Source organism: Chrysemys picta, chromosome 2 (assembly GCF_011386835.1).
Source record: "Chrysemys picta bellii isolate R12L10 chromosome 2, ASM1138683v2, whole genome shotgun sequence".
Taxonomy (NCBI): Eukaryota; Metazoa; Chordata; order Testudines; family Emydidae; genus Chrysemys; species Chrysemys picta.
The window spans coordinates 18,218,013-18,244,207 of NC_088792.1; the positions used below are offsets into that span (position 1 = coordinate 18,218,013).

At 41.2% G+C, this 26,195-nt stretch overlaps 1 protein-coding gene across 22 annotated transcripts in view; it reads right to left on the reverse strand.

Moving 5' to 3' along the window:
• The window catches only part of KMT2C (lysine methyltransferase 2C), a 332,762-nt gene that overhangs the window by 37,852 nt on the left and 268,715 nt on the right, over positions 1–26,195 (reverse strand). For 20 of the 22 annotated variants that reach the window (XM_005297183.5, XM_065586755.1, XM_065586756.1 and 17 more), the window contains 15 exons: positions 24,219–24,323; positions 23,799–23,846; positions 22,118–22,255; positions 21,895–21,927; positions 21,697–21,810; positions 18,378–18,516; positions 17,898–18,112; positions 17,660–17,733; positions 15,843–16,025; positions 13,296–15,173; positions 9,434–9,759; positions 6,688–8,507; positions 5,345–5,456; positions 2,681–2,759; positions 2,490–2,553 (listed from right to left, as the gene is read on the reverse strand). In XM_005297183.5, the coding sequence (XP_005297240.2) occupies positions 2,490–2,553; positions 2,681–2,759; positions 5,345–5,456; positions 6,688–8,507; positions 9,434–9,759; positions 13,296–15,173; positions 15,843–16,025; positions 17,660–17,733; positions 17,898–18,112; positions 18,378–18,516; positions 21,697–21,810; positions 21,895–21,927; positions 22,118–22,255; positions 23,799–23,846; positions 24,219–24,323 (5,328 nt within the window). The remainder of the gene's footprint in view (positions 1–2,489; positions 2,554–2,680; positions 2,760–5,344; positions 5,457–6,687; positions 8,508–9,433; positions 9,760–13,295; positions 15,174–15,842; positions 16,026–17,659; positions 17,734–17,897; positions 18,113–18,377; positions 18,517–21,696; positions 21,811–21,894; positions 21,928–22,117; positions 22,256–23,798; positions 23,847–24,218; positions 24,324–26,195) is intronic. The other 2 variants (XM_065586758.1, XM_005297185.5) reach the window with 1 other exon arrangement.

The following is a 26,195-nucleotide window of genomic DNA, read 5'->3' on the forward strand; positions in this document are numbered from 1 at the left end:
CATTTGACCATGCACTGCATAGCAAGGAAAAGACGGCATGGAAAGCCTTCCAGTTAGTGGCAATAAATTTTCTCGGAAACAACAAGGCAGACAACTACAGGTTGTTGGTGGAAAACCTCCTCAAGGCATACAAAAGCCTTGGTTGCAACATGTCACTAAAGATACATTTTTTGCACTCTCATCTAGATTTTTTTCCACCGAACTGCGGAGCAGTAAGCGACGAGCATGGCGAGCGATTTCACCAGGACATTGCAACGATGGAGAAACGCTATCAGGGCAAATGGAGCCCATCAATGTTTGCAGACTATTGCTGGACAGTGACAAGAGATGCTCCATTTAATGAATACAAGAGACAAGCCAAGAAGCGCCGAGTAGACACTGAATAGGACTAAACTATGTACATAATAGTTTTTTGCCTTTTGTTTCATAATAAAATTTTATTTATATAACCTTTTTGCTGATTTTTAAAGTGTTACGTAAACAGGACAGGTGAAATATTATCATGTAAAGCAACCATAAACACATGAAAAGACCTAGGTTTACAATTTATGATTAAAACTCTACTATCTACACAATATACATAGACATAAAATGTATAAACTTAAATATCTTAGAAACAGTAGCCAATCAGTTGTTTTAATTGTCATATTTGAATTCAGCACATCAAAATACATAATAAATAGCACATTTTATTTCTGAAGCAGACGACTTCTCAAAAATTGTAGATCAGTGTAATTAATTACTATTCTTTTGCCAATGGAAAATACTAATTACTCTATATTTAAAAAAGGGAAGGAGGAGGATCCGGGGAACTACAGGCCAGTCAGCCTCACCTCAGTCCCTGGAAAAATCATGGAGCGGGTCCTCAAGGAATCAATTATGAAACATTTAGAGGAGAGGAAAGTGATCAGGAACAGTCAGCATGGATTCACGAAGGGGAAGTCGTACCTGACTAACCTAATTGCCTTCTATGATGAGATAACTGGCTCTGTGGATGAGGGGAAAGCAGTGGATGTGTTATTCCTTGACTTTAGCAAAGCTTTTGATACTGTCTCCCACAGTATTCTTGCCGCCAAGTTAAAGAAGTATGGGCTGGATGAATGGACTGTAAGGTGGATAGAAAGCTGGCTAGATCGTCGGGCTCAACAGGTAGTGATCAATGGCTCCATGTCTAATTGGCAGCCGGTTTCAAGCGGAGTGCCCCCAGGGTCGGTCCTGGGGCCGGTTTTGTTTAATATCTTTATTAATGATCTGCAGGATGGTGTGGACTGCACTCTCAGCAAGTTTGCAGATGACACTAAACTAGGAGGCGTGGTAGATACACTAGAGGGTAGGGATCGGATACAGAGGGTCCTAGACAAATTAGAGGATTGGGCCGAAAAAAACCTGATGAGATTCAACAAGGACAAGTGCAGAGTCCTGCACTTAGGACGGAAGAATCCCATGCACTGCTACAGACTAGGGCTGAATGGCTAGGTAGCAGTTCTGCAGAAAAGGACCTAGGGGTCACAGTGGATGAGAAGCTGGATATGAGTCAACAGTGTGCTCTTGTTGCCAAGAAGGCTAACAGCATTTTGGGCTGTATAAGTAGGGGCATTGCCAGCAGATCGAGGAACGTGATCGTTCCCCTTTATTCGACATTGGTGAGGCCTCATCTGCAATACTGTGTCCAGTTTTGGGCCCCACACTACAAGAAGGATGTGGAAAAATTGGAAAGAGTCCAGCGGAGGGCAACAAAAATGATTAGGGGTCTGGAGCACATGACTTATGAGGAGAGGCTGAGGGAACTGGGATTGTTTAGTCTCCAGAAGAGAAGAATGAGGGGGGATTTGATAGCAGCCTTCAACTACCTGAAGGGGGGTTCCAAAGAGGATGGAGCTCGGCTGTTCTCAGTGGTGGCAGATGACAGAACAAGGAGCAATTGTCTCAAGTTGCAGTGGGGGAGGTCCAGGTTGGATATCAGGAAAAACTATTTCACTAGGAGGGTGGTGAAACACTGGAATGCGTTACCTAGGGAGGTGGTGGAGTCTCCTTCCTTGGAGGTTTTTAAGGCCCGGCTTGACAAAGCCCTGGCTGGGATGATTTAGCTGGGAATTGGTCCTGCTTTGAGCAGGGGGCTGGACTAGATGACCTCTTGAGGTCCCTTCCAACTCTGATATTCTATGATTCTATGATTCTATATGATTAGTACTATTAGATTCATATTTGTATAAAATTTCCATCTTTCCTCACGATGTTTTTGAAGATTTTTTTATATAAAATGTTAATTTGAACTACTGATATTGTTTTAATGTTTTAAGATTTTGTATTTTGTTTTGAATTAATATCATAATTATGAAATGATAAATTTTAAGTAAGCCAGAGAATTAGTGGAGCTAGGAAAATATTTTTTGACAATCAAGTATTCATGTGTGACGTTTCCCTTTAAAAAAGAAACTGCAATATGAAACCCCAAGTTCATATACAAGAAATTATAGGTTTATACTTACTGACAAAACCAGGACCAAAATTTGGAGGATTAGGCCTGGAAATCTGAGGTGTCAAACTTCCATCCTAAAAACCAGTAAAATGTATAAGCAAAGTGATTAAATCACAATTCCTTTTAAGAAGAAAATAAAATATTCATAATTTATCAATTGATAATTGATAGTGCTGTAACTCTCATATCAAGTTATGTTACCTGTGTGATTGGTTGCTGCATAAGATTCTGGCCTTCACTAGTCTGCGTTCCTGACATTGGCTGACCCATAAAGGGAAACCTATTGATACATAAAGATCAGCTATAACAGACTTTTAAAACTAGTGAGCACTTTAGTAAAGATGCATTGTTTCAAATTATTTTGACCTAAAATAAAACTTCCAAACTTTTTAGAGATATTTGTTAGAACTACTACATCCTAATTACTTGCCAGATTTTGAAAAGGATATTTCTTATTTCACCCTTGTAACACTTTGTCCTCAGTTCAAATCTGTTGTGCCTTATAATTCACAAAGACATTAACTAAAAATGGCTTAAGTTGCCTTATACCAAGAGCTACCGGGAGTTTACTAATAGTGATGATTCATAAGGGTGGCTGAATGCATACCGATCACTCGAGAAGTCTCTGTGCTTGAATTTTAAATGCTATGTGATGTAAAAAGTAGGATTCAATGTGCTTAGATACCACAGTATAAATACCTGCACAAATTAGGGTAAATAGCATTTTGGGCATTATGAATTGTTTTTTAAAAGGCACTGCTGCTAAACTTGGACAATGTAACTCCAGGGAGCAACAACAAATGGAACCCCAAAGACTTTAACCACAATGACAAGACAGAAGGAGATGGAATTTGTCATGGAGCTGTGTCCTAGATCATGGCTTCTAAATATCACAACCAATTCCTTTTATTGCATTTAGAAACAAAGAGGAAGGCAGTGCTCGCAGTTAACCTACCCACTGAGGATGGGTGCCACTACAATCTGCACTAGCACAAGTTTTTAAGTACTCTTCTAGGGCAGTGGTTTTCAAACTTTTTTTCTGGGGACCCAGTTGAAGAAAACTGTTGATGCCCACGACTCAACGGAGCTGGGGATAAGGGGTTTGGTAGGGGCTAGGTTGCGGGGGTGAGGGCTGCAGGGTGGGGCCGGGAATGAGAGGTTCAAAGTGTGAGAGGGGGCTCTGGGCTGGGGCAGAGGGTTGGGGTGCAGAAGGGGGTCAGGGTGCTGAGCTGGGGATGAGCAGTTTGGGGTGCAGGAGGGGGACTCAGGGCTGGGGATGAGGGGTTTGGGGTGCAGGAGGGGCTGCGGGTTTGGGGGGGCTCAGGGGTGGGGCCTGGGGTTGGGGTGCAGGAGGGGGTCAGGACTTTGGGCTGGGGATGCATGCTCTGGGGTGGGGCCGGGGATGAGGGGTTTGGGGTGCAGGAAGGGGTTCCTGGTTTCAGAGGGCTCAGGGCTGGGGCAGGGGCAGGGGATTGGAGCAAGGGGTTGGGGCGTGGACTTACCTCCAGTGGTTCCCAGTCAGCGATGCAGCCAGGATGCACCGCGGACTGCGCTGCGGGCCCGAAGTGGCCAGCAGCATGTCTGGCTCCTAGGCGGAGGCGCACAAGGAATTCTGCGCGACTCTTGCCTGCAGGCAGCCCCCTCCACCCCCCCCAGTTCCCATTGGCTGGCAACCGGAGCGTGGAGCCAGAGCTTGGGGCAGGAGCAGTGTGTGGAGCCCCATGGCCCCCCTGCCTAGAAGTCGGACCTGCTGCTGGCCACTTCCAGGGCACAGCGCGGTGTCGGAAAAGATAGGCACTAGCGTGCCTTAGATGGGCAGCACCGCCGATGGGACTTTTAATGTCCCGGTCGGCAGTGCTGACCAGAGCAAGGCGACCTAGCGCCTTACATGCTGCGTCCCAGTAGTGGGTTGCGACCCATGGTTTGAAAAACGCTGGTCTAGGGTAGCTACAAATAGACACAGCTGCAGTAATGTTTCTTAGAAGTGGCAAGGGCATGGACCACCATGGTGAAGTCTTCATTACTAACAGTCAGCTTTATTACACTATGGAGTAGAAACTTATGAGGGAAGTGCTGGAAGCTCTACTGCTTGGACCATTTAAAATTAGTCTAGATAAAAGCACTAGGAAATTTATGGTAGTAACAACAATAAAGTAACTAAATCTTGAATAGCAATTTTGATTCATAGATCTTTACTATGCAGAAGAAAAATGCTGCTTTCCCTTTATTGTTTTAGTAGCTTATGTTTAACACAATACTGTACTGTATTAGCTTTTTTTTTTTGGTCTCAGCTGCTACATGATTGCATACTTCTGGTTCCAAATGCGGTGTGTGGTTAACCGGTCAGTTCGTAACTCTGATGTTCATAACTCTGAGGTTCTACTGTATATATCATTACACATTTTACAGATGAGGAAACTCAGGTAGAGAGAGATGAAGTGGCTTGCCCGAAGTCTTACAACAGGTCAGTGGTAGAGCTGAAAATGGAACTCAGGTCTTCTGAGTTCCAGTCCAGTGTCCTGTCCACTAGATCACATTGTCTTTACCTTAGGGAGCAATGCTGTATTGGCATGGAGTATGAGCTAAATGATAACATGGGCCTTTTTCTACATCTTATTATGATTCACTGTGAATAGTTGTGATGGTCTATAATTTGCTGATGCTGTGGCTGAGAATGACTTTTCAGACTCCAGAGGGACAAGGTGGGTGAGCTCATATCTTTTATTGGACCAATTTCTGTTGGTGAGAGAGACAAGCTTTCAAGCCACACAGAGCTCTTCTTCAGGTCTATTGATGCTGGTGGCTAAAAGGCTATAATACTTTGGGTCACTTTTACTTTAAACAATAGTGTCATCTTTTGCCTACCTGTTCATAACCATTGGTGGCATCCCCATATTGCTCTGTGCCATTACTTTATTGATACCTTTAAGAGCTACCATTTTTGCTTTCATTATGGGATCAGTGATTGCATCAAAATCTATGAAACAAAAATAGTAAAGGGTGAATTACACAGCTGAACATTTTGATTTTACTGAACTACCAACATAATGAATATTTCCAATATTGGCACGTGTACTAATCCCTTGAGTTTAAAACAACTGCATTACAATCATTTAACCATGCGTACTTCAAATTAATTTTTTTCTTCCCTTTATAAGTAGAGACTAAAATGTAGGTTTCTATATTCTGTAAGAAACTTGCACTTTAGCAAGCATCTCAGGAATGGGATTGACAGTGCCCATTATAGCAAATGAAATAACTTTCATTGCTACAGTGAACCAAGAAACGCAAAAGAAGGAATATTAGTTTGAGAGAGGCTGGAACAGGAGACTTGGCTAGAGGGTGAATCCATTAAATTACAAACATCACCAAGTTAATGGAGGTATTTGACAGGGCTGCCTTAGTCACCATGAACAGTGACATGGAGGAGGAATTTACTGCTATTATGAAATAGAATTTATATATTAAAAAAATCAGGAAAAGGAGTCTGACTTGTGCACTTAGTAGACATTATTGATATTGATACAACAGTGACTGCTAGTCAGAAAGCTCCAGTTGTGTTTAGACTCCTGTACCACACATTGACTCAGTATGTTTTTTAGCATTTTCGTATTACATTAACGCAGTGGCTCTCAAACTTTTTTACTGGTGACCCGTTTCACATAGCAAGTCTCTGAGTGCGACCCCCCCTTATAAATTAAAAACACTGTTTTATATATTTAACCCATTATAAATGCTGGAGACAAAGCGGGGTTTGGGGTGGAGGTTGACAACTCGTGATCCCCCCCATGTAATAACCTCATGACCCCCTGAGGGGTCCTGACCCCCAGTTTGAGAATCCCTGCATTAACGAGCTGTGGATTAAAATACCTGTTTTATAATCTAAATGCTATAAATTGATATGCTATGTTATACCAGTAAGAACAGATTGCCAGCTTCTATTCAGAACTTTTCTTTTTTAAGTACACGCAGAACAATTTTTCCCTAGGTCCCATATGAGTGAGTTAATAATTGTACTTTCACCCGTATGCTTAATTTCCAGTCTCCTGCTGTAACTACTAGTCAAGTTCCTCTTCATCATGCCAGCTACAAATTCAGTTTTAAATGCCTTTGTATTTTTGTCAATAGACAGTCAGATTTTTTTAATATATTCTTTTGGTATTTGATTAGTGAACTAACCAGTACCAAAAAAGATATCACATACATACCAATATTGGGGAAAAATGGCTCTGAACGCTGACGAATCATGGCTTGCATCTGTCGCTGCTGCTGCTGCTCCTGCCTTTCCTGATCCAAAAGATCCTGCAGAAGAAGGGGCTGCTCCTCTAGTAAAAGAGGTCTCTCCCGATTTTGCTGCTGGGCTAGAGTCTGTGGGAGCATTATCTGCTGGGGACCAGATATGCCACTGGGACCAGGGCGATTTGCCAAAGTCACGGCTTGATTACCAGGTTGTCCTGTCCCAAAGCTGTGATTAGTTGACTGACCTTGGATAAATCCTGGATTTACTGTTGCCCCTTGAGAGAAGCTATGGTTTATTCGTGGAACCACGGTCAGATTAGAATTTAAAGCGTTTTCCAAGATTTGTCCAGCAGGTGTCATTAGTGTTTGAGAAACACCCGATACGTGATTTGTTTGCGTTGCTGGCAAAGACTGAGGTGAAGAGCCTAATGCCCTTATGTCAGAGTTATCTGAACTCTCGTTGGCCAGCAGACTTGAAAGGACTGGTGTGGATCCAGAAATACTGCAAGAATTTATAACACCCTGAGCAGGCAGTTTAGCAGGGCCCTGAACAACATTTGGACTAGACACAGTTGTTTCCTGATTCGTAGTAATAGTTTTGTCAGGTAATTCTGGATTATTAGGCTGCACAGGAGCTTTTTCTCCATCATTTAACTTTGTCTCAGCAGCAACCTGAGGGCCTGCAGATTCCACATTGCCATCATTGTTTTCATTTTCAGACTTGGTTTCATCTAATGAGTTTGGAGAAAGCACTTCTGTTTTAATCTCACTTTCCATAGCAGATTTCTTCTGCGGAGAAAGTGCATCAGTGGGGACTGAAGTTTTATCACTTTGTTCTTTCTGTTTTGGTTCTTCTGTCTTGCTCTGGATATCTAATTTGTCATCTATAGGAACACTAAGATCCAATTCCTCATTAAACATACTTTTTTTATCCTCCAGATCAAGTTCTGGGTCTGTGTATGCAATTATGTCAAATTCCCCTGATCTCAGGAGGTCATCAAGGTGAGGATCATTGGTTTCTAGATTATCTAAAGTGTCCAGCTCATCTCCTTTCCCATCCTCTGGATCTAGATTTAAATTTTCAAGATCCTCATCATCTAAGTCCTTGACTTCAACCCCATCCAGGTCTTTGACATCTAAGTCTTTTACAGCGGGATCATCAGGATCAAGCTTCTCTTCTAATCCATCAGTTGGCTGGTTGGGAATCTGTAGATTTCCAGGTGCCTCAGTGGGTGCAGATGTAGGCAAAGGAGTCCCTGAAAAAGCATCATTAACCGGGGCATGACTTAAGGAACGCATGACAAGCACGGGTGGATGGTCATGATTATCTTGCTGAGATTGTGGCAAATGCTCCAAACTTGTAGACATCTGTAACTGGTTAGTTAGACCTTGAGGATTACGTCTCATTGGATCTATGTGTCTTGGACCCTGAAAGTCCTGCCTAGGTATAAATCCTGTATGCCGCTGATGCTGGGGTGCTGGGTCTATAACATTAGCAGCAGAGGGATTAAAGGGGAGTCTTGGTCTGCCATCAGGGGCTCTGTGGCGTAACTCAATGAACGCTTGACCCAGTATATTGTGTTGCTGAACCTGAATACCCTGTGGTGGAAAATGCTGAGACAGTCCAGCTGGACTATTCATATGTGTGTTGTTCAATGGCCTAGGCATATCTATAGACAAAGATCTTCTCAGCTGTGGTGGAACTCCAGCGCGTTGCATTTGCTGTTGAGGCCCAAGAAAACGTTCTTGACCTGTTGGTGGACCATGTCCACCTCCTGGAAACCCAAATCTGAAATCAAAGATTAATTAAAGAATTAGTTCTCTTGATTCATTTGGCCCACCTGATCTGGCATATTTCAGAAAATGACTAATCTCTTAAATGTTTTACATATTATGTTCTTTAGTGCATTTAAATAAATATTTTATTTTGACCAATCTCAAACTTAAGTGAGCTTTCTGAACAGAATAAAAAAATTAACTAAAATAACTATTAATTATGCTTAAATAAACATCTTGTGCTGTACCAACCCCTCAACCCAAATAAACTTGGATAAAAATGCTTCTTACAGCAAAAACTATCTTGCTAGACAATCCATATTTTAATTGAACTCAGTAAGCGTAAAAAAAGTTAGGGGACCAACCCCCCCCATTATTTCAGTATTGATATTTATTTCACATCTTGGCACTACTTAAAAAAATAATGACATAGAATACAAGTCGTTTCTTGATTGTGTATACTTTACACAAGGACAATAATATTTCATTGATGCCATATTAATAAATGAAAACTAAAACTGGATTAAATAATTTTCTTTATAAATGCCGAAAAATGCAGTTTTGTGGGCCTTGTGTACACAGGTGGCATAATGCAAGGAAAAAAATTCCCATCCTTCATCTACCCCAAACTGACAAAAACCCAACAATGTATTACTAAGTTTTAATTGCTGAACAATTTCCAGTAACACACACAATCAACCAGTGCAAAAATATAGGCTGCAATAATCTCAGATGCTTACATGCATACTTAACTTTATATATTGACTTCAATGTGATTACACAGGTGCTTAAAGCTAAACACGTGTATAAGTGGTTACAGGATTGGGGCCGCGGTAGGCAAATTACATCAATGTAGCACAGGCCATCTTACTGGAAATCCTTATAATAGTTTAGAACTCTCTCTTAAACACTTATGTTTTAAGAAATCAAAAATCATACCGAAGACCATGAGGCCTCATTCCCATGGCTGTCATATCTCCTGGAAATTGGGGTCTATTAAACTGCCCATCAGAGGGAAATGGTGCACGTTGATCTTTTGGGAATACTGCGAACCTCGGACCACCTGGAGGGATGATGGATGCTCTAATATTCCCAGGGTAGGGAGGAGGAGGTCGGTTAAAAATCTGATTTAGATTTTCTTGCTGCCAGTGTTGATGCGGAGCTGCATGGGGAGGCGTGGCTGGATCCTGTAGTGCTTTTTCCTGACGGATAGCATTCTTCTTCTGCTGCTGCTGCTGCAGAATAATTTCACGCAACTTCTGGCGCTGGTTTAAAAAAAAATATTATGTTCACTATTGAAATAAATCTACTTTCAAAATGTAAAGTCCCCCAGAGCCAAGAATCTTGTATAAACGGAACAATCTTCCCTCCCACTCAGTAGGAAAAAACCCCTATAATTCCCTTGCAAATTAATCAAAAACCAGATGACATGATTCAGGGAATTGATAAGAGGCTAGTGAGACCTTTCACCTCAAGGACCCCTATTCACCAAGGGTCTGTTGATAAACTGTATAGTAAATTGCTTGACCACACTTTAGTTCGTTATGAAATATATTCAAGAGACCAAACAACCAATACCAGTCAGTTTTATTGCTCAAAGTCAATAACAATATAGTACAGGAAGAAAGGCTCAATCTGAGACCAGTTTCAGGAAAGCCTTCTCATGCAGTGTTGTTAAATTCACCTTACAAAGAAGGTGCTTCCAAAGTTACAATGCTAAAGCTATTCTTTTTATACTCATCCTGTTTGCATGTAAAAAGGTACTCTGTGCATCATCTGAAATTAGATTTAACCAATCAGCTTCCTATTTTGTTTTTCTGATCCCATGGTACACCCCCTATCTCTTTGTTCTGAATACAGGCATTCCAGGTACCAAAGGGCATGAAGGCACTTCCTAGGTGTGTAGCAGGGTAGAACAATCATTTAACTTGTCCTTTTCCTTTGGGACATTCCAGTACTGGTGTGTGAGAGTAACTCCTTACCGATTGTTATGGTAAAACACCCATATGTCTAGATCCTGACAATTTTCCTACCTACGTAAGCCAAAATTTACTTCAACTAATGCAAGGTGTTATGGGATATTTGACACAGGTGAACAGAATAGTGGGGAGAGGATAATACATTCAGTTAACATAAGAATTCACACTTACATTAATACTATGCCTAACGTATGCGTCTTGGCTAACAGGCCAGATCACTAATGTTAGCACAAGGAGCTGTCATATACACTTTTGTGCCCCAATGGTGCCCTTGTGCCATAAGGAGAGGTGAATTCTGAAGGAGGAGAGGTGATCAGAAGTTCCGCTAGGGAAAACTGCTTTTGGTTTAACAGCAGTAGCAGATACTACCCTGGCCAGGCCCCCTTCCTGGCCAGCACTGTCAATTTTTAGGCTGCATTAGGCTCCTAGAGCTCCTTCACGCAAAAGGAGATTAAGCTACTTTCCACAACTCTAACCTCAGCCTCATCTCCATCCCAAGGTGGACTTTCTGCCTTCTGATCTTTGTCAGAATCTACACTAGCATAATCCCAGAAGGAATCTGGTCCAGGGCAGCAGTGATCAAGAGACGTTACTATCTAATACTTATTTGCTATTTGGTGGTTTATGTGACATGATTTGGTGTTCTTGGTCCAGTTCCTAATGGTCAGGTGGAGATATTGCAGAAATCACCAACATAATTGATGTCAGCATTCTCAAACAGAGAAAGGACGAATTTGCATGGAAACCAATCTACCCCATAACCTCTAGCAAAGGTCCCTCCAAATAAGCGTGGAGGCACACTTGTAGAGGACTGTGGGGGAACTCAAACAGCCAATAACCCTGCTGTACCTAGCCTGTGGATAAACAATTGAGATCATTACAATATTTTTTATCAGTGTCTTTACTCTTCCTTTAAAGCCAGGATACATAAATACTATTAAACACCTCACAGGTCTGTCCAACAGTTCAAGTTCTTGAAGGTAAAGAAAACTTTTAATCTGTAATATTTAGAAATCTCAAAAAATGACACAAAATAGTTTTTATCTACATTCGAATGTCACAATTTTAAGGTCCAATAGCCTGAGATGTGTCAAGGCCAGAAATAATCACATTATATCAGAGGTGACAAATATTCTATGCAGAATGCTGAATTACATTTTCAGTCATGGTCAGTGGGCCAGGGCTACACGGTTAGGTTCATTCAACAGCTCTTCAATCCTCACTGTATCTCCTTCTGATGATGCTGGGAAGTTTGCTAACAAAACTGTGGGTAGAAGAAGGCCCTGTGGTAGCAACTGTAATTTAGTTACAGTAGAATCTCAGAGCTATAAACACCTCGGGAACAGAGATTTTTCATAACTCTGAAATGTTCCGTAACTCTGAACAAGATGTTATGGACTTCAGCCAGAGGGTGGTTGGGGCTGCAGGCGTGCGGGTGAGTGGTTGAGTCATGGCCCCAGGTTGGAGCTCAGGGTTTCTGCCCTGCGGAAGCACCAGAGCTCAAGGCTTGAGACCTGGGGGGAGCACTGGGGCTCAGGGCTTCAGCCCTGCAGCTCCGTTTCCGGCTTCTGCCCTGCAGGGGGCGCCAGGGGCTGAAGTGCCGAGCCTCGGCACCCCCTGTGGGGCTGAAGCTGGGAATGGAGCCATAGGGTGAAGCCATGAGCCCCAGCACTCCCCCCAGGTCTAAAGCCCTGCGCTCTGGTGCTCCCGAGAGTCAGAAGCCCTGACCCCGCCACCTTGCCCGGAGCCCTGACCCTCCGTCACGCAGCTGCAGCCCCAATTCTCTCCTGCCCAACCCCCCCCGCTGAAGCCTTGAGCCAAAAGCCCAGAGGCAGAACAGTATTTGCTTTTTTTCCTGTGTGTGTATCTACTGTTGCCTGATTAATTACTTCCGGTTCCACAGGGTGTCCGGTTGACTGGTAAGTCCGTAACTCTGGTGTTCATATCTTTGAGGTTCTACCGTAAAATTACTGTTTTATTCAGCATCTATGGGGAGGGGGAGGGGGGCGAGAAACTAAGCAGAGCACTTTTGAGATCACATCTACTTCTGACACTTATTTGGTCATTTGCATGAGTAACTCCTTAGTTTCAATGTATAATAGCATGCCTACATTTTTTGAAAACCTGGTAAGTAAAGTGTAATAATTAAACTTCAGATTTAATACACTTCTCAATGGCAGCAGTTTACATCTCACTTGGGGTCTGATCCTACACAATCAAGTCAATGGGAGTTGTGCCATTGACATCAATGAGTGTAGGATCAAACTCTTAGGCTATGTCCACACTGCAGGTGTAACAGTTGCACGGGTAGGTATGTGCTAGCTTTAATCTAGCTTGTGTAGGTAGCAATAGCAGTAAAGATGTGTGGTGTGGCCTAACCACCCCAGTACAACCCTTCTGGGGCCCTAGGTACATACTTGGGTTGCTAGCCAATGCTGAGGTCCATGTTGCCACATCTTCATTACTACTCTTACCACCACTAGCTAGATCAAAGCTAGCATCAGTATGCCTATTCATGCTACAATATCACCTTAATTTATGGTGTAGAAATACCTTCAGACTAGACAGCACTATCTTAGTCAAAATTGAGAAACTTTTCTTCATAAACATAAGAATTAGAAACTTACTCCTTAAAAATATTGAAATCTTGCATTCTACATATTCTGATTTTGTTAGATGGGCCGGGGAAACATGTCAAGTGGCCAAGGGCTGGCCAAAGGGCTTTGTTATAAAGCGGGGGTGTGAAACACAATGTAAAATGGGAGATTCCTTTAACTGTGACATTTTAATAGCATAAACATTAAATTGTATACTGAGCTCACCTGTCTTAGTTTCTCTGTGTCTGCCTGAGACATGTTCATGGTATTCGGTGTATCCGTTACTCCTGTAGTTGGTGCTGGGCCAGAAACTTGTGAGACTGTGGAAAACTGCTGTCCTTGAGAGCTCATTGGAGAATTTGCAGATGCATTAAAGTTGCCCTCAGATCCAGACCTTTGCTGATCAGCTTCATGGGCATGCTGACTAGTTCCAAAAGTTTCTGGCTGAGGTCTTGGAGTCATTGGAGGCTGATCATAAGGATCATGTGCTGGGGCTGCTGGAGCATGGCTAAATGATTCTGTTACAGCAGGTCCTGCTGGTCCTGGAGTTTGAGAACATGGATCGGGTGGTCTTACAAAAGTGCCCTGCAGAGCAGTTCCTCTGTTTTGGGATGTCTGCAGGAAAGGATCTCGATTTGGCATTAGTCCTGGTCTTACTGTGGGTCTGTTAAAATTCTCTGGAATCCCCGGCCTTGGAGTTGCTGGTGGCTGAGAATACGGGTCATTAATAACTGGCCTTGGCGTTCCAGGAGGTTGAGCATATGGATCAGAATGTCTCTGATTTGCTGGAGACTGAACAAATAAATTTGCTGGCTGTGCAGGTCTTGGTGTGGGTGGTTGCTGCATATATGGATCAACAGTGGTGGGTCGAGGTGTTCCTGGAGGTTGGGAATAAGGGTCAGCAGCCGGCCGAGGAGTACCTGGAGATTGGGAATAAGGGTCCTGAGAGGCTGGCCTTGAAATGGGTCCAGACTGAGAGAAAGAGTCACTCTGCTGTCGCATTACCCGGGGTGGATGGGCAAAAGGCTCCTTTATTGCAGGGTGAGGAGTCAGAGGAGGCTGGCTATAGGGATCATTAGACTGATTGTGGGAAAAGCTATCCACTGGCCTTGGTGTCAAAACAGGCCTTTCATATGGATCAACAGCAATGCGTCTTGTTGTTGGTGGCATTGATCCATAAGGATCTTGTGGGGACTGTGGTGGACGCATTGGAGTTTTAAAGGGTCCAGAGCTGCCATCAACAATGGGAGTAGGAGTCAGGGGTGGTCGTGCATATGGATCAGCAGGAGGTATTCTCTGTCTTTGAAATATATCAGTTCTCGGAGCTGGTTTAGTGAATGCATCATTGCTTCCAGTTGTTAAAGGAACGTTCCCTGATTGTTCCATGATTATGGGAGATCTTGGTACCCCCAAAGGTTTGGGGAACTGATCTGCTGCCATTACAGGTCTGGGTGTATCTGGTGGTTTTGCATAGGGGTCATTGCTAACTGGAGATGAAGAACATGAATCTCTGACTGGTGAAGGCCTGCTTCCTGCCGGTTCACTTACTTGAATGGGCCTGGATACAGATGATGGTGGTGGACAGGTATCCATTGGTGTAATGGTACTTCTTCTGACAAAGTTTTGGTTAACAGGTGGTGGCCTAGGTGTTCCCACCATTTTAGCATAAGGATCCATTGGAGAGGGCGGTCTAGAGTTTGTAGTACTTGGAGGAAACATCTGTTGTGACGCAGGCTGAGGCATCTGTGACTGAGCAAGAGGATCCTGTACTGGCATTCTAGTTGGGGTTGGGGGTGGAGGTGGTGCTTGTGGTTTGAGAAACACATCATCTGAGGATACTGAAGTAGGGGTTCCAGGTAGTTGTTGTTTTGTAAATAGGTCTTTGTGGAATGTCTGTTGAGCAGGAGACATATTTCCATTGCCAGTCTGAGGAGTTAAGGGGCTCTGTATCCCACTACTAGGTGTGTCTGAGCCAGACTGGTTCAGAAGCTGTTGTGAACCAAACTGTTGTTGTTGTTGTTGCTGCTGCTGCTCATTTTTCACTTGCTCAAGTTTTTGTGTGGCTTCAATTTTGGCTTGCTGCTTACTTTTCTGACGCATTTGCTGGTTTAAGATGGGAAGAGAAAAGGTTACATTTATTAGTCCCGGGAACATAAGCAAGGGCATTTTGATGACTGAGCATCAACAAATTAGGATCTTTAGAGACATATGAGAACGGTTAAGAATAATTTAAAAGCTTAAGTACAGTGGGGGCAGAATGCCTGATCATTTATGAAACTAAATTACATTGGCAAACTCCCCATTGACTGATTGGGGAAAAGTATTTCCCAGATTCCCAGAGGAACAAAGCCGCTTGCCAACCTTCCATACTAAAGAAGTGATGCAGCCTCATTAACAAGCGGTAAAGGGCTTTGGAGTAACAGAAAAGTGCCAGCCTCATTTAAAGTGAGAGTACCCAGGGTGAAGGCCTTTTCTGTCACCTATGACAGAAAAGGGCATACACCATTGCTCTTAGCTGGCCCCACAGAAAAAGATAATTAATTATGTTAACAATCAACCGAAGTGGTAAAAATAAGTCAAATATTTTTATATATCTTTTCTTCTTATGACCAAAATCTTCACTCTATGCAGAGTGCATGTTCTTAATTTATATCTCCTTCCTTGGATAGATTAAAATTGATTTTAATCCATTAAGCACAGCAACTACCAATAAAAAAAATCCCACATTATGGCCAAAATATCCCACAAAATAAATGACCAAATGTAACACACCTGTCTGAATTTCCACTCCTGCTCATGTTCCGATTCCCTCTGCTTTAAAGGATCTTTAAAGAGGTCTGAGTCGATTCGAGAGCTATGATCAATACTATCCTGTTGCTGCTGCCTTTTCATGGAGTCATTTGACATCTGCACTTTATTGATGCGCAGAGCAGCTCTATTATCTCTGGCTTTTTGCTGAGAAAAAATAAAAATACAAGTAATTTTTCTTTTCTTTTTTTTTTGATATGTGTAAGTACTGCATCCACCCATTCTTCCTACAAAATCTACAACCAAATTATTTATGTGGTCTGATTTAATCGCACACAATCATGAACAAACTAGGTTACTCTCTTGTAACCAGAACTACTAACTGCAAGTCTATAGTCTTGACAAAGCTGCAGTGTGGGATTTGTGTATGCCAAACCATGTTAGGCAAAAGAGTCAGTAACAATACAGGCTTTAAATGTAGGTTAGGAGATTCTGTTTATGTGCAGCACAGGGCCAAAGAAATACAAATATACCAATACATATGTGAAGTCTTATATTTGTGCGGTCCCAGATCTGAAGAAAACAGGCGGCTCCCAGGTACGATGAATCAACAGAGGTTTATTTGGACTCATTTGGAGAACTTCACTTACAGGAGAATAAGATGCACTAGTGGACTACATTAAATAGCCTCCATGCATCCCACTGAGTCAGGCTAGCAGTACAAGCATAGGATTGAGGGTTAAGGACAAAGAAAAATTGGACTGCACAATAACAACTCTTCAGATAAGCATTTTCAAGCAATAATGGAGCTTTTAAACTCTGAATGGCTGCTTCAGGGAGTCGCTTCTGGCTGACATTTTGAATCTGGCTCCTTCTGAGTATCAAATCCTGACAGTTGTTTTTTCAGATTTATGTTACAGTTCTCAAATGTATATTGCACCTTTCAGAAATGAACCTTTTAAAAGATTTAAAAAAGCAGTCAAGGATGAGAGCCGCATGGCCATAATGGCAGCTGAATTAATGCCTGCAGCTTCTTACAAAATCCTCAAGTTGGTGTGACATTTTTGCTCCCCTTTTAAAGCGATCGGTACATATTAAAAAGTGATAAGGTAAAGAAAGCAACAGTAAGAGCAGGAAAGCTGGCTTTTGAGCTTCAGTCACTTGGTAGTTTTAATTATCTTATTCAGCGTGAAAGCTCTTAGAGGCGGGGACTGTGGTTTCTTCTATGTTGGTAGAGGGTTAATCACATTGATAGTGCACAAATAACCATCAGCACACATTTAGATTGCAAGCTCTTTGGGGAAGAGAGTGTCTCTTACTATGTGTATGTACAGCACCTAGCATATTGATCTTGGTTGGGGCCTCTAGGTAATATAAATAAATAAATGGTTGTAGTTTATATTAAGACTGAATGGCTGAGAAAATAGCTTTAGAAACAAGTTCTAAAATTACAGAGGTCTAAAACTGCATCTTCTGGAACCTTAGAGTATGTCTACACTACCCGCTGGATCAGCGGGTAGTGATCGATCTATCAGGGATAGATTTATCGTGTCTAGTGTAGACATGATAAGTCGATCCCTGATCGCTCTGCCGCAAACTCCTGTACTCCACCGCGACGAGAGGTGGAAGCGGAGTCGACGGGGGAGCGGCAGCAGTAGACCCTGCGCCGTGAGGACGTGAGGTAAGTTGACCTAAGATACGTTGACTTCAGCTACGCTATTCTCATAGCTGAAGTTGTGTATCTTAGGTCGATCCCCCCCAGTGTAAACCAGGCCTTACTAGTTTTAAAACCAAACACCCCACAGATTAAATGTACAAATGCTAGTTTTAGTTATTGTTACCACATATGGTGCTCTTTCTTGTGAGCTTGCTTTTCTCCACAGTTTAGCAATCTGCTTCACTCTTGTAGTCCAGTCTGCAACCAAAACCAACATATTGTTTTAGTTTGCAGGGTTTTGATGATTTTATAATTCTTCAGACAATTTTTATAAGTAGAAATAGTTAATGCTTTGGTGAAGAAAGGTGTCTAACAGAACTGTTACAAAATTTGTGCCCCTACACAATAAATCACTCCCTTACCTGGGAATTCTTCCTTTAGGTTGGGGAAGTTGATATTTGTGTACAGAACAGGTGCTACTGTTGCCATTTCACCAAGTGCTTCTTCTTTTTCCCACTTCAGAGTGCTTCTTTGAGCATTGGACATCGTATCCCCTTCTCCTTCCATAGGGGGAGCAGATGGTGTCCATGAACTATTAGGATCATTTACCACTGGATTAAATGCTGGGTTCTTATCCCTGACAAATCAAAACAGATGTTTAATTTTTTAATTTTCCTCTCAATATAATATGAAAATTTATTTTATAAACACTCTGTTCACTACTCCAGATGTTAGTATCATGTCTTTTGAAAAGATTTAAAAGAGCAAAAATGTTTTAAAACTTATTTAATATTTCTGTCAAATAATAAACATTTAAAATGTGCAGTGGCAAGTATGCTTCTCTGATACCACTCAAGCTAGGCTAACTGTTGAGTAATTCCATATTCTTCAGCTTGACTTACCTGGTATCACTGTACGGTGGTTGTGTAATAGGAGAGAAAGTGCCTAGTCCAGCTCCAGGAGCCAAAGGTGTATGAGGGAGATGGGGGGTAAGTCCAATCAGGCCATTCATAAGTGGTACTCTTGAAAACACACTTTCCCCTGGAAGGCAAAAGTTGAAATGATCAATGTAAAGAACGAGTGTCTGAAGGCTTTCAAGGTGTTCAAGACAAACTTTGGTGAGGAATAGGCCTTTAGTCTAATGAGAAACTACTTATTGTACATTCTATGGTGCTAGTTGTGAATACATTTATGCTATAAATTAGAAGGTTTCTAACCCTCAGAGGAGTGAGGTTCTAGTATAGCTTCCAATATCAGTAGAAGGAGGAAGTGGCCTAACTATTTTTAAAATGGAACTTGATAAGATTATATGACAGGATTAAATGATGGGACTGCCTGTGATAGGAGGGGACTTGATTCAATGACCCAGGAGGTCCCTTTCAGTCCTACATTCCTATGTGCCAACTTTAACCTTTTGGAGAGGAGTTATGAACATATGACAATCTCCACCACCATAAACTTTAGTGAGCCCTTTCCTTTATATCCAATCAGTATGTACATGTTTCTTATGATTTTGGCAAGCCAAAGGATTCTTTGAGAATTTCCCATCTTAACTCATTTTATATCTCAGGCTAGCCTGTGTTATATTATTCCATCTTACATATATGTATCTTTTGGGGTGGGGAAACAGACGAGCAATTTTGAGCATTTATTTTTATTTAGTTAGTGATTTGAATATCTGTTAATACTGCTTGGTTACATATTAAATACTTGGAAATGAGTTCATGAAAAGTAACCTAAAATTCACCAAAAGGTGCACACAACTCTTCTATATATGGGTGTGCAGCAGGCCCCAGATCCTTTGTTTATTTGAACATATTTTCTTTTACTGTTGGCAACTGTATCCATGGGGCCTACAATCAGCATCTAGGATCTCCTGCTTCTACAACGGAAGTAACTGGTGGTTGTCCAAATATATAAGGGTGAGGAACACAATGGGGACAACAGATAACGATAATAGATAATAATAAAAGCTAAGCCCCTTCAGCTGTAATGTAGCAACTAAGATTGTCTGGTTGGCATCTAGCAAAGACTAGAACATGGCTTACAGACTGCTCTATAGTATCCCAGGCTGCCAACCATTGTGATATTTCTAGCCTTCAAAGTTCTCCCCTAAAGGAGATTATGCCAGATTTTCCATGATGCCAGATAACAGACAAGAAGGCACTGCACACAATCTCCTTTCACAATTCTTAAATAAATATTAACCATTTAATTAGGAATCTCCTCTTCCGAGATGGTTGGTATACCAGAGTAAAGCTTTCTAACATATGATTTCTACACTCTTATCAATGAAACAAATAAATCTAGTCAAATGTACCTCAATATTTCAATAAAATATTAAGTCTAGCAATTTTACACCACTATTAAGGCAGAGCATTTTATTTGTATCATTAAAATATTAGTGCAGACATGACACAGGAACAAACTGGCCATGTAATCTATTACCTCTCGTTTGCTTTAAATTATCTCATTTTTAGAACTTCTTGAAGTCTTATATTTTTCTAGAAATTCATCCAGATTAAGAAACAAATTATTTTTTCCTTTCTTAGGATATCTGGTGGTTCTAGAATTACTCACTACTGAAATCAATTTAGATACTGGAATAGATTTCTGAAGCACAAATACATCATAATGGGCTCTCTGCTTGCACCTGAGCTAGTGCCAACTTTACTAGAGATGCTGGCTGATGAGAAAAGAATGCTTTTATAATTATGTGCCTGGATATTATGTAAACCACGGGTTCCCAAACTGTGGGCCGCAACCTAAAAGTGGGCCACAACACAGTGCTGGGTGGTCTGTCGGCAGAGGGAGAGATTGGGGGTAGGGTAGGACAATGTTGCTCCCCCAAAACTATATATATTGGTGTAGTCGCGGCTGGCGATGACCCTCACCAGGGTCAGAGAAGCCTAGCGTCCCCGGCAGGTGACAAGAGGGTGAAGCGGAGCTGCCAAGCAAGGAAAAGGGGTCAGCCAAGAGGTGGCGGCACTCAGGGCGGCTGGAAGGTTTGCATCCATTCCCACTCTGAGCCAGCGTGATCTGTGGCTATCAGGACCCCTGGAGTATCAGCCCCACGGCCCTCCCAGGGACCTGGGCTCAGCACTCCCGCTCTGTTTCCTCCTGGACAACGCTGTGATCAGGACTGTCACAGGTAACGGCCAGGCCCAGCCTGAGCGCCTGCCTCTGCCCAGCACTTTGGACCCCCAAGCTCCTCCCTTGTTCCTGAGCAGGGAGTGCCTGTGAGGCACGCCAGGGTGCTGGGTGAGTGACTGAGGGCACGGCTGTCAGGTGATGAGCTCAAGGCACTCAGCGGGCTGCTGAGGTAGAGGGTGTCAGCAGGGGCAGGCTGTGGCACCTGCCTGGCCCCTTCGCCTTCTTGCTTGTCCTGGTCCCTGCTGAGGCGAGGGGCCAGACGCCCTATGGTGTCACTCTCCCTGATGGAACCGTGTTAATAGTGGGCTGAAGTGCATAATGCAGCTGCACAGGTGCGCCTCACGGAACAAAGCTTGGGAACCCCTCACGTAAACAACCCATGAAATACCACTGATGGGGCACTCAGAGTGAAAACCTAGAATTCTAGGATACATATTCCAGCATTTTTTCAGAAAAATCTATCCAAGATAATAGAACTAAATAAAGTAAGCCTGATAACCAGCCTTCTTCTGGATTCATGGCTTGGGAAACAGATTTGATTTGGTTTTGCAACAACAACAAAAAAGGCATCTGTCCCCTCCTTCCCTATAATTGAAATATTTGCAAAATTATGCTAACTCTCTTTTCCTTGTTTGAATAGTGTTAGTCAACTTTCTTAAATTAACCTTTTTACAGAAATTCGACTGAATGGCACTGTCACATTTCGACAAAAATGTTATAATTAAGGGGCAGATTAACTCCTTCACCGTGAGAGTGTGCTTAAATGTACTGACAAAGCAATGAGACAAAATGTCATAATAGGAGCCCTGTTTTATTACAGACCACTTACAGTACTATACCATAGTAACAGCTCCAGTATTTCACAAAAAGTCTGTCTAACAAAAGATCACTTTTCCTCTCAGATATCGAAATCCATTCACATATGTATCAGACACTCAATTTCAAAATGATTGGTGAAAGAAAGCATACAGAGTATTTACCCTAGCATAGTTTATCATCATATTTATACTATGAAAGATACACAATTGGTTTTGTACAGCCCACTTTGAAAAGGAACAGAAGACATACCCTGATTGTGTAAAGGCATTAACTGAGGTGGAGGCTGTGGCAAAGGAGTTGGCTGAGTGGTTGCAGGACTCAGTACAGCAGTGAACAAGTCTTCCACATCCTTTCCTCCCAGCTCTGCAAAAATAATATGCATAACTTGGCAGGTACTGTTATATAAACTAAATTTAATAAAAGATAGCAACGCTCAAGAACACATACCTGGAATTTTGTACAGTTTACCAAGAATTGCACCTGGTCAAAGTAAATATAACACAAAATTAGCAATAATTCATTTCACTCTTCTAGATAAAACATAATAAAATTAATTCTGTAATTGTAAGTGCAAAGGCTAATTTTAAAATTACATAGACAGTAATAATAGAAAATAGGAAGCATTTGCTTAAGTATTCTACAAGATCAACATGTAAGACAAACATTTTACCATCTGTGACCATTTTGTCTAGTTCTGGACTGAGAATTCCATCTAATTGTTCTTCACTCAGGGGCCGTGAACTCTGATTGACACTTGGCTGAGGCAGAGAGGAAGGATCATCAGAGATGGGACCAATATCTAGTCCAGCTGAAGGGGTAAGAATATTAAGTCAGCTGTAAACAATGAAATCTACTGACACAGGACAAAGGACATAAAACATTTCCAAAATTATTTTTGGTTACAATTTAGTTGTAAACTAAAGCCATCTGCTAAAATCTAAAAGTTGATTTTCAAGGGAAAATAAGACATCAATAAAAATCAGAAAATATCGGATTTAGATTGCTCTATAGTTTGAGGAAGACATCTAATTCAATTAAATACTTAGAATTAGACTTTGAACCAAATTTTGTTGTAACGGGACTTCTAAATTTAGTCACTGAATGTTTTCAAACATTTAATTCTCTAAGGCCTGGTCTACACTGGGGGGGGGGGGGGGGGAGGGGGGGAGGGATTGATCTAAGTTACGCAACTTCAGCTACGTGAATTACATAGCTGAAGTTGATGTACTTAGATCTACTCACCGCGATGTCTTCACTGTGGTGAGTCGACTGCTGACGCTCTCCCGTCGACTCTGCCTGTGCCTCTTGCTCCAGTGGAGTACTGGAGTTGATGGGAGAGCGCTTGGCAGTCGATTTATCGCATCTAGACTAGACGCAATAAATCGAACCCCGCTGGATCGATCGCTGCCTGCCGATCCAGCGGGTAGTGTAGACAAGCTCTTAGAACTTTTTATTTTGTTCATTTTAAAAATAGGAATTTCCTGCAGCAGGTACATTTAAACCTGACTGAAAGTTACCTTTGATCTTAAGTATCCCCCAAAACTCCCATGATTCCTGCTGTGTTAGATTAAAAATCTACTAAAACACAGTTCATACTAGTAAATATCTGGCGTATATTAAAATGGCAGCAGCTTCTACTTTCAAAACAGAGCTAAAATATTCTGCATTAAATTAGAAAATACAATTGTGGGTGTTGAGAAAATACAATTGTTGCTTTTTCTGTGACATGTATAATATCCTTTTAAAAGTTAAGAAAATATCTCAGAAGCAACAGAAACTTGGTAATACTGTACACAATTGACTTTAGTATTTGAAAGGTATTGCAGCACCAAATTCCAACTAAGAACCACCTTTAAAATAATGTAGCATGCTTCTTCTAGTTATCATAAATCTGTGTTTTATATAGAAGTTTTATGTAAAAGTGATCAATCATCACCAGTGATAAAAAAAAGACTGATGTTGATCTTTTTATTCATGCTTTGTACATTGACATAATTAAGATGTGTTTTTAAGTTAAAAACAAATATATCACTAATACTACTATATGTAATACTGTCAAATAGGAAAGAAAGCAAGAAAATGCATAGTTTTGCATTGTGAAACACAAAAACAGCAAATTTATTAAAAAATTCAAAAGAAAACTCTCTAGAATTCTATCAAGTGCACAGTGCAGGTTTTGTAAGTTGTGCTTGGCTCAAACACAGAAAGATAGCAAAAAATGAAAGCATGGATTAGTTACACAGAGCAACGAAGCACTAACATCTATGCATGCACAAACAGTTCTTTCAGCTGAAACCACTAGGAAAGATGACTACTTCTAACCACGGGTCATCCATTGTTTAGTTTCTTACCAAATGGGGAGGGTGAGTTCTCAACCTGGAAAGTGCATAAATCAAGACCTACAGGACCCAAACCAGATAAAATGGATGATTATAACAAGAGAAAGAAAAACAAAACAAAAAAAAAAACCTAAGAGCATACACTGCTGCATGCTGAAAAAGCTACGCAGGTATGATAGACAACAGCAGCTGTTTTTATTCTCTTACAAGCAGCAAAGCAAAGGGCTGAGTAAAATAAAACACTGACAAGTTTTTGTTTTTTTGTAAAAGAAGAGATAAAAGTCCTTCTGAAATTGGAGTATACTTAAGATATAACAGTTACATAAATATCAAAGCCACACATCACATAACCTGTGAACATAACACATGAAATGTGTCTATAATCAAGAGAACAAAGAAAACAGCCACCAAGGAGCCCTTAAAAGCACATACCTGAATGATCTCCAGACTTTACTAAATCATCAGAAAGTATTCCAAGAATATCATCATCTGTGTTCAAGACCTCTGAAAGGTCAGCCAAAGGGTCATCAGAACTACCTATGTAAGATGCAATAAACTAAACATCAATACAACCATGATCATCACATATTTATTCAATTATTTGTCCAGTGATTTACATGGATTTAGCAATTTCCTAAATTTAGTAAATGTAATGAATGAGCATGTTGTAATGGAGACTGGATGATTTTAGGAAAAAACATATATGGAGAATTTCTAAAAAAAGAGAGAAAACAATAATCCCACACATTTAAACAAGTAAACCAACTCTAACTTCGTATATCATAATATGGAAGAATGTCTTAGGTAACCACACTGCACATAAGTACAAGGAGAAAATAAAGCAAAATTCATGACATTTAACAAAACAAAAACAATGTGGTTTTTTTTTATTTGCCTTCTATTTTTTAAACCCATAGGGTATACTTGGAATGCATTTTCAAGCTTTTCTCTGCAAACTCTGAAGGTAAGAAACACACACTTTTTTTTTTTGGTTTGTTTTTTAAATTTAAGCTTTCTTTCAAAATAACATGACTCCAGGATCTAAGGCTTTAAAAAGAAACACCCAATATCGCAAGATTCACAATAAAATTGCAATAGCAGGCAGCACTGAAAACATTAAAGATGAAATTTAAATTTTTACTACCGATGGGGAAGTTATGTTCACAAGTATCTTCACACACTGCAATTTATAATCATCTGGCTACCACGGCATTTAGTTCACAGTAATAATTATTTCTTTAAGGCTCCGTCCCAGAAATATGTATTTGTGAATAAAGTTACGAATATATGTACATGTTTGCAGGATCAGATCCTACCTCTAGCCTGGAATGAACGTTTGGGAAGTGTCCACCCTAGTCTTAACTTCAGGTAGTTTACATGTTTGTAAACAAATTGATAGTTAACTCTAGGTAAAAATATCTGTAGATAAACGCTTGAGCACAAATCACTGAATATCATGAAGCATTCCAAGAGGATGAGTTTGACAAATAAACCAGATTAACTTAGAAAGGCTATCAAGAAAAGTAAAGACTACTGAAACCACCCGGAGAAGTACCTAAGGAGTAAAATATGAAGAGCAGACAGTAACATGGACAGAGATGGAGGCAAGTGAAGGTGGGCAGGAGAAAGAGGGACAGCAGTAAGACACAGACTAGACACACCACTAGAATGATAGAAACTAGAAATGGGAAAGATGTCTACATTGCAGCATTTCTAGTTCTATTCAGTCTAGTTTAACCTGGCTCAAGGGGTTGTGCTTCCAGAACTTCTTCTGTGAGGCTACGCCACAGTCTTCTACACCTCACATGGCCTGAAGGTTTTTTCAGCTGTTTAGATTAAGTTTTCCTTTCTTTAACTTGAATCCCACTACTCCTATAGGTTCTTCCCTGAACCATGCTAAAAATCAGAGTAGACGGCACACTAGACCTGACCCTCTTTGTATAATCACTTACACTCATGCAAAGTAGCTGTAGCATAGTACTGTCTTCATTGGGTAATGTTTTATGCTTCAAGCTCACTTTGCAATTTATAGGACAATATATCAGTGGAGGATGGCTACTAGACTGAGCTACATTATTGTGCATAGAGAACAGGGACTAATTATAATAAGAGGGAAGTACTTCAAGTGCCTCAGAAATGTGTCAGTTGTGGATAGTTTTTTATTTAATCAGTGTATCTGGTGCTACAAAAGACTATGGAATGTAAGTACAGTACTGTGAACAAAAGTTGATTCTGCTTTTGTGATAAAATTTTGCCTTTTGCATATTAACTTTTGCATTTTGGTGCCAGTACACTAATCATGCAAATGGTTGGGTAATTATGTATCACCACAAAGCGATGCTGATGATATAAGATGGCTTGCTAGCTTCTTAGCTGGCTAGTTAAAAGGATTAGATGCAGTCAACGCTT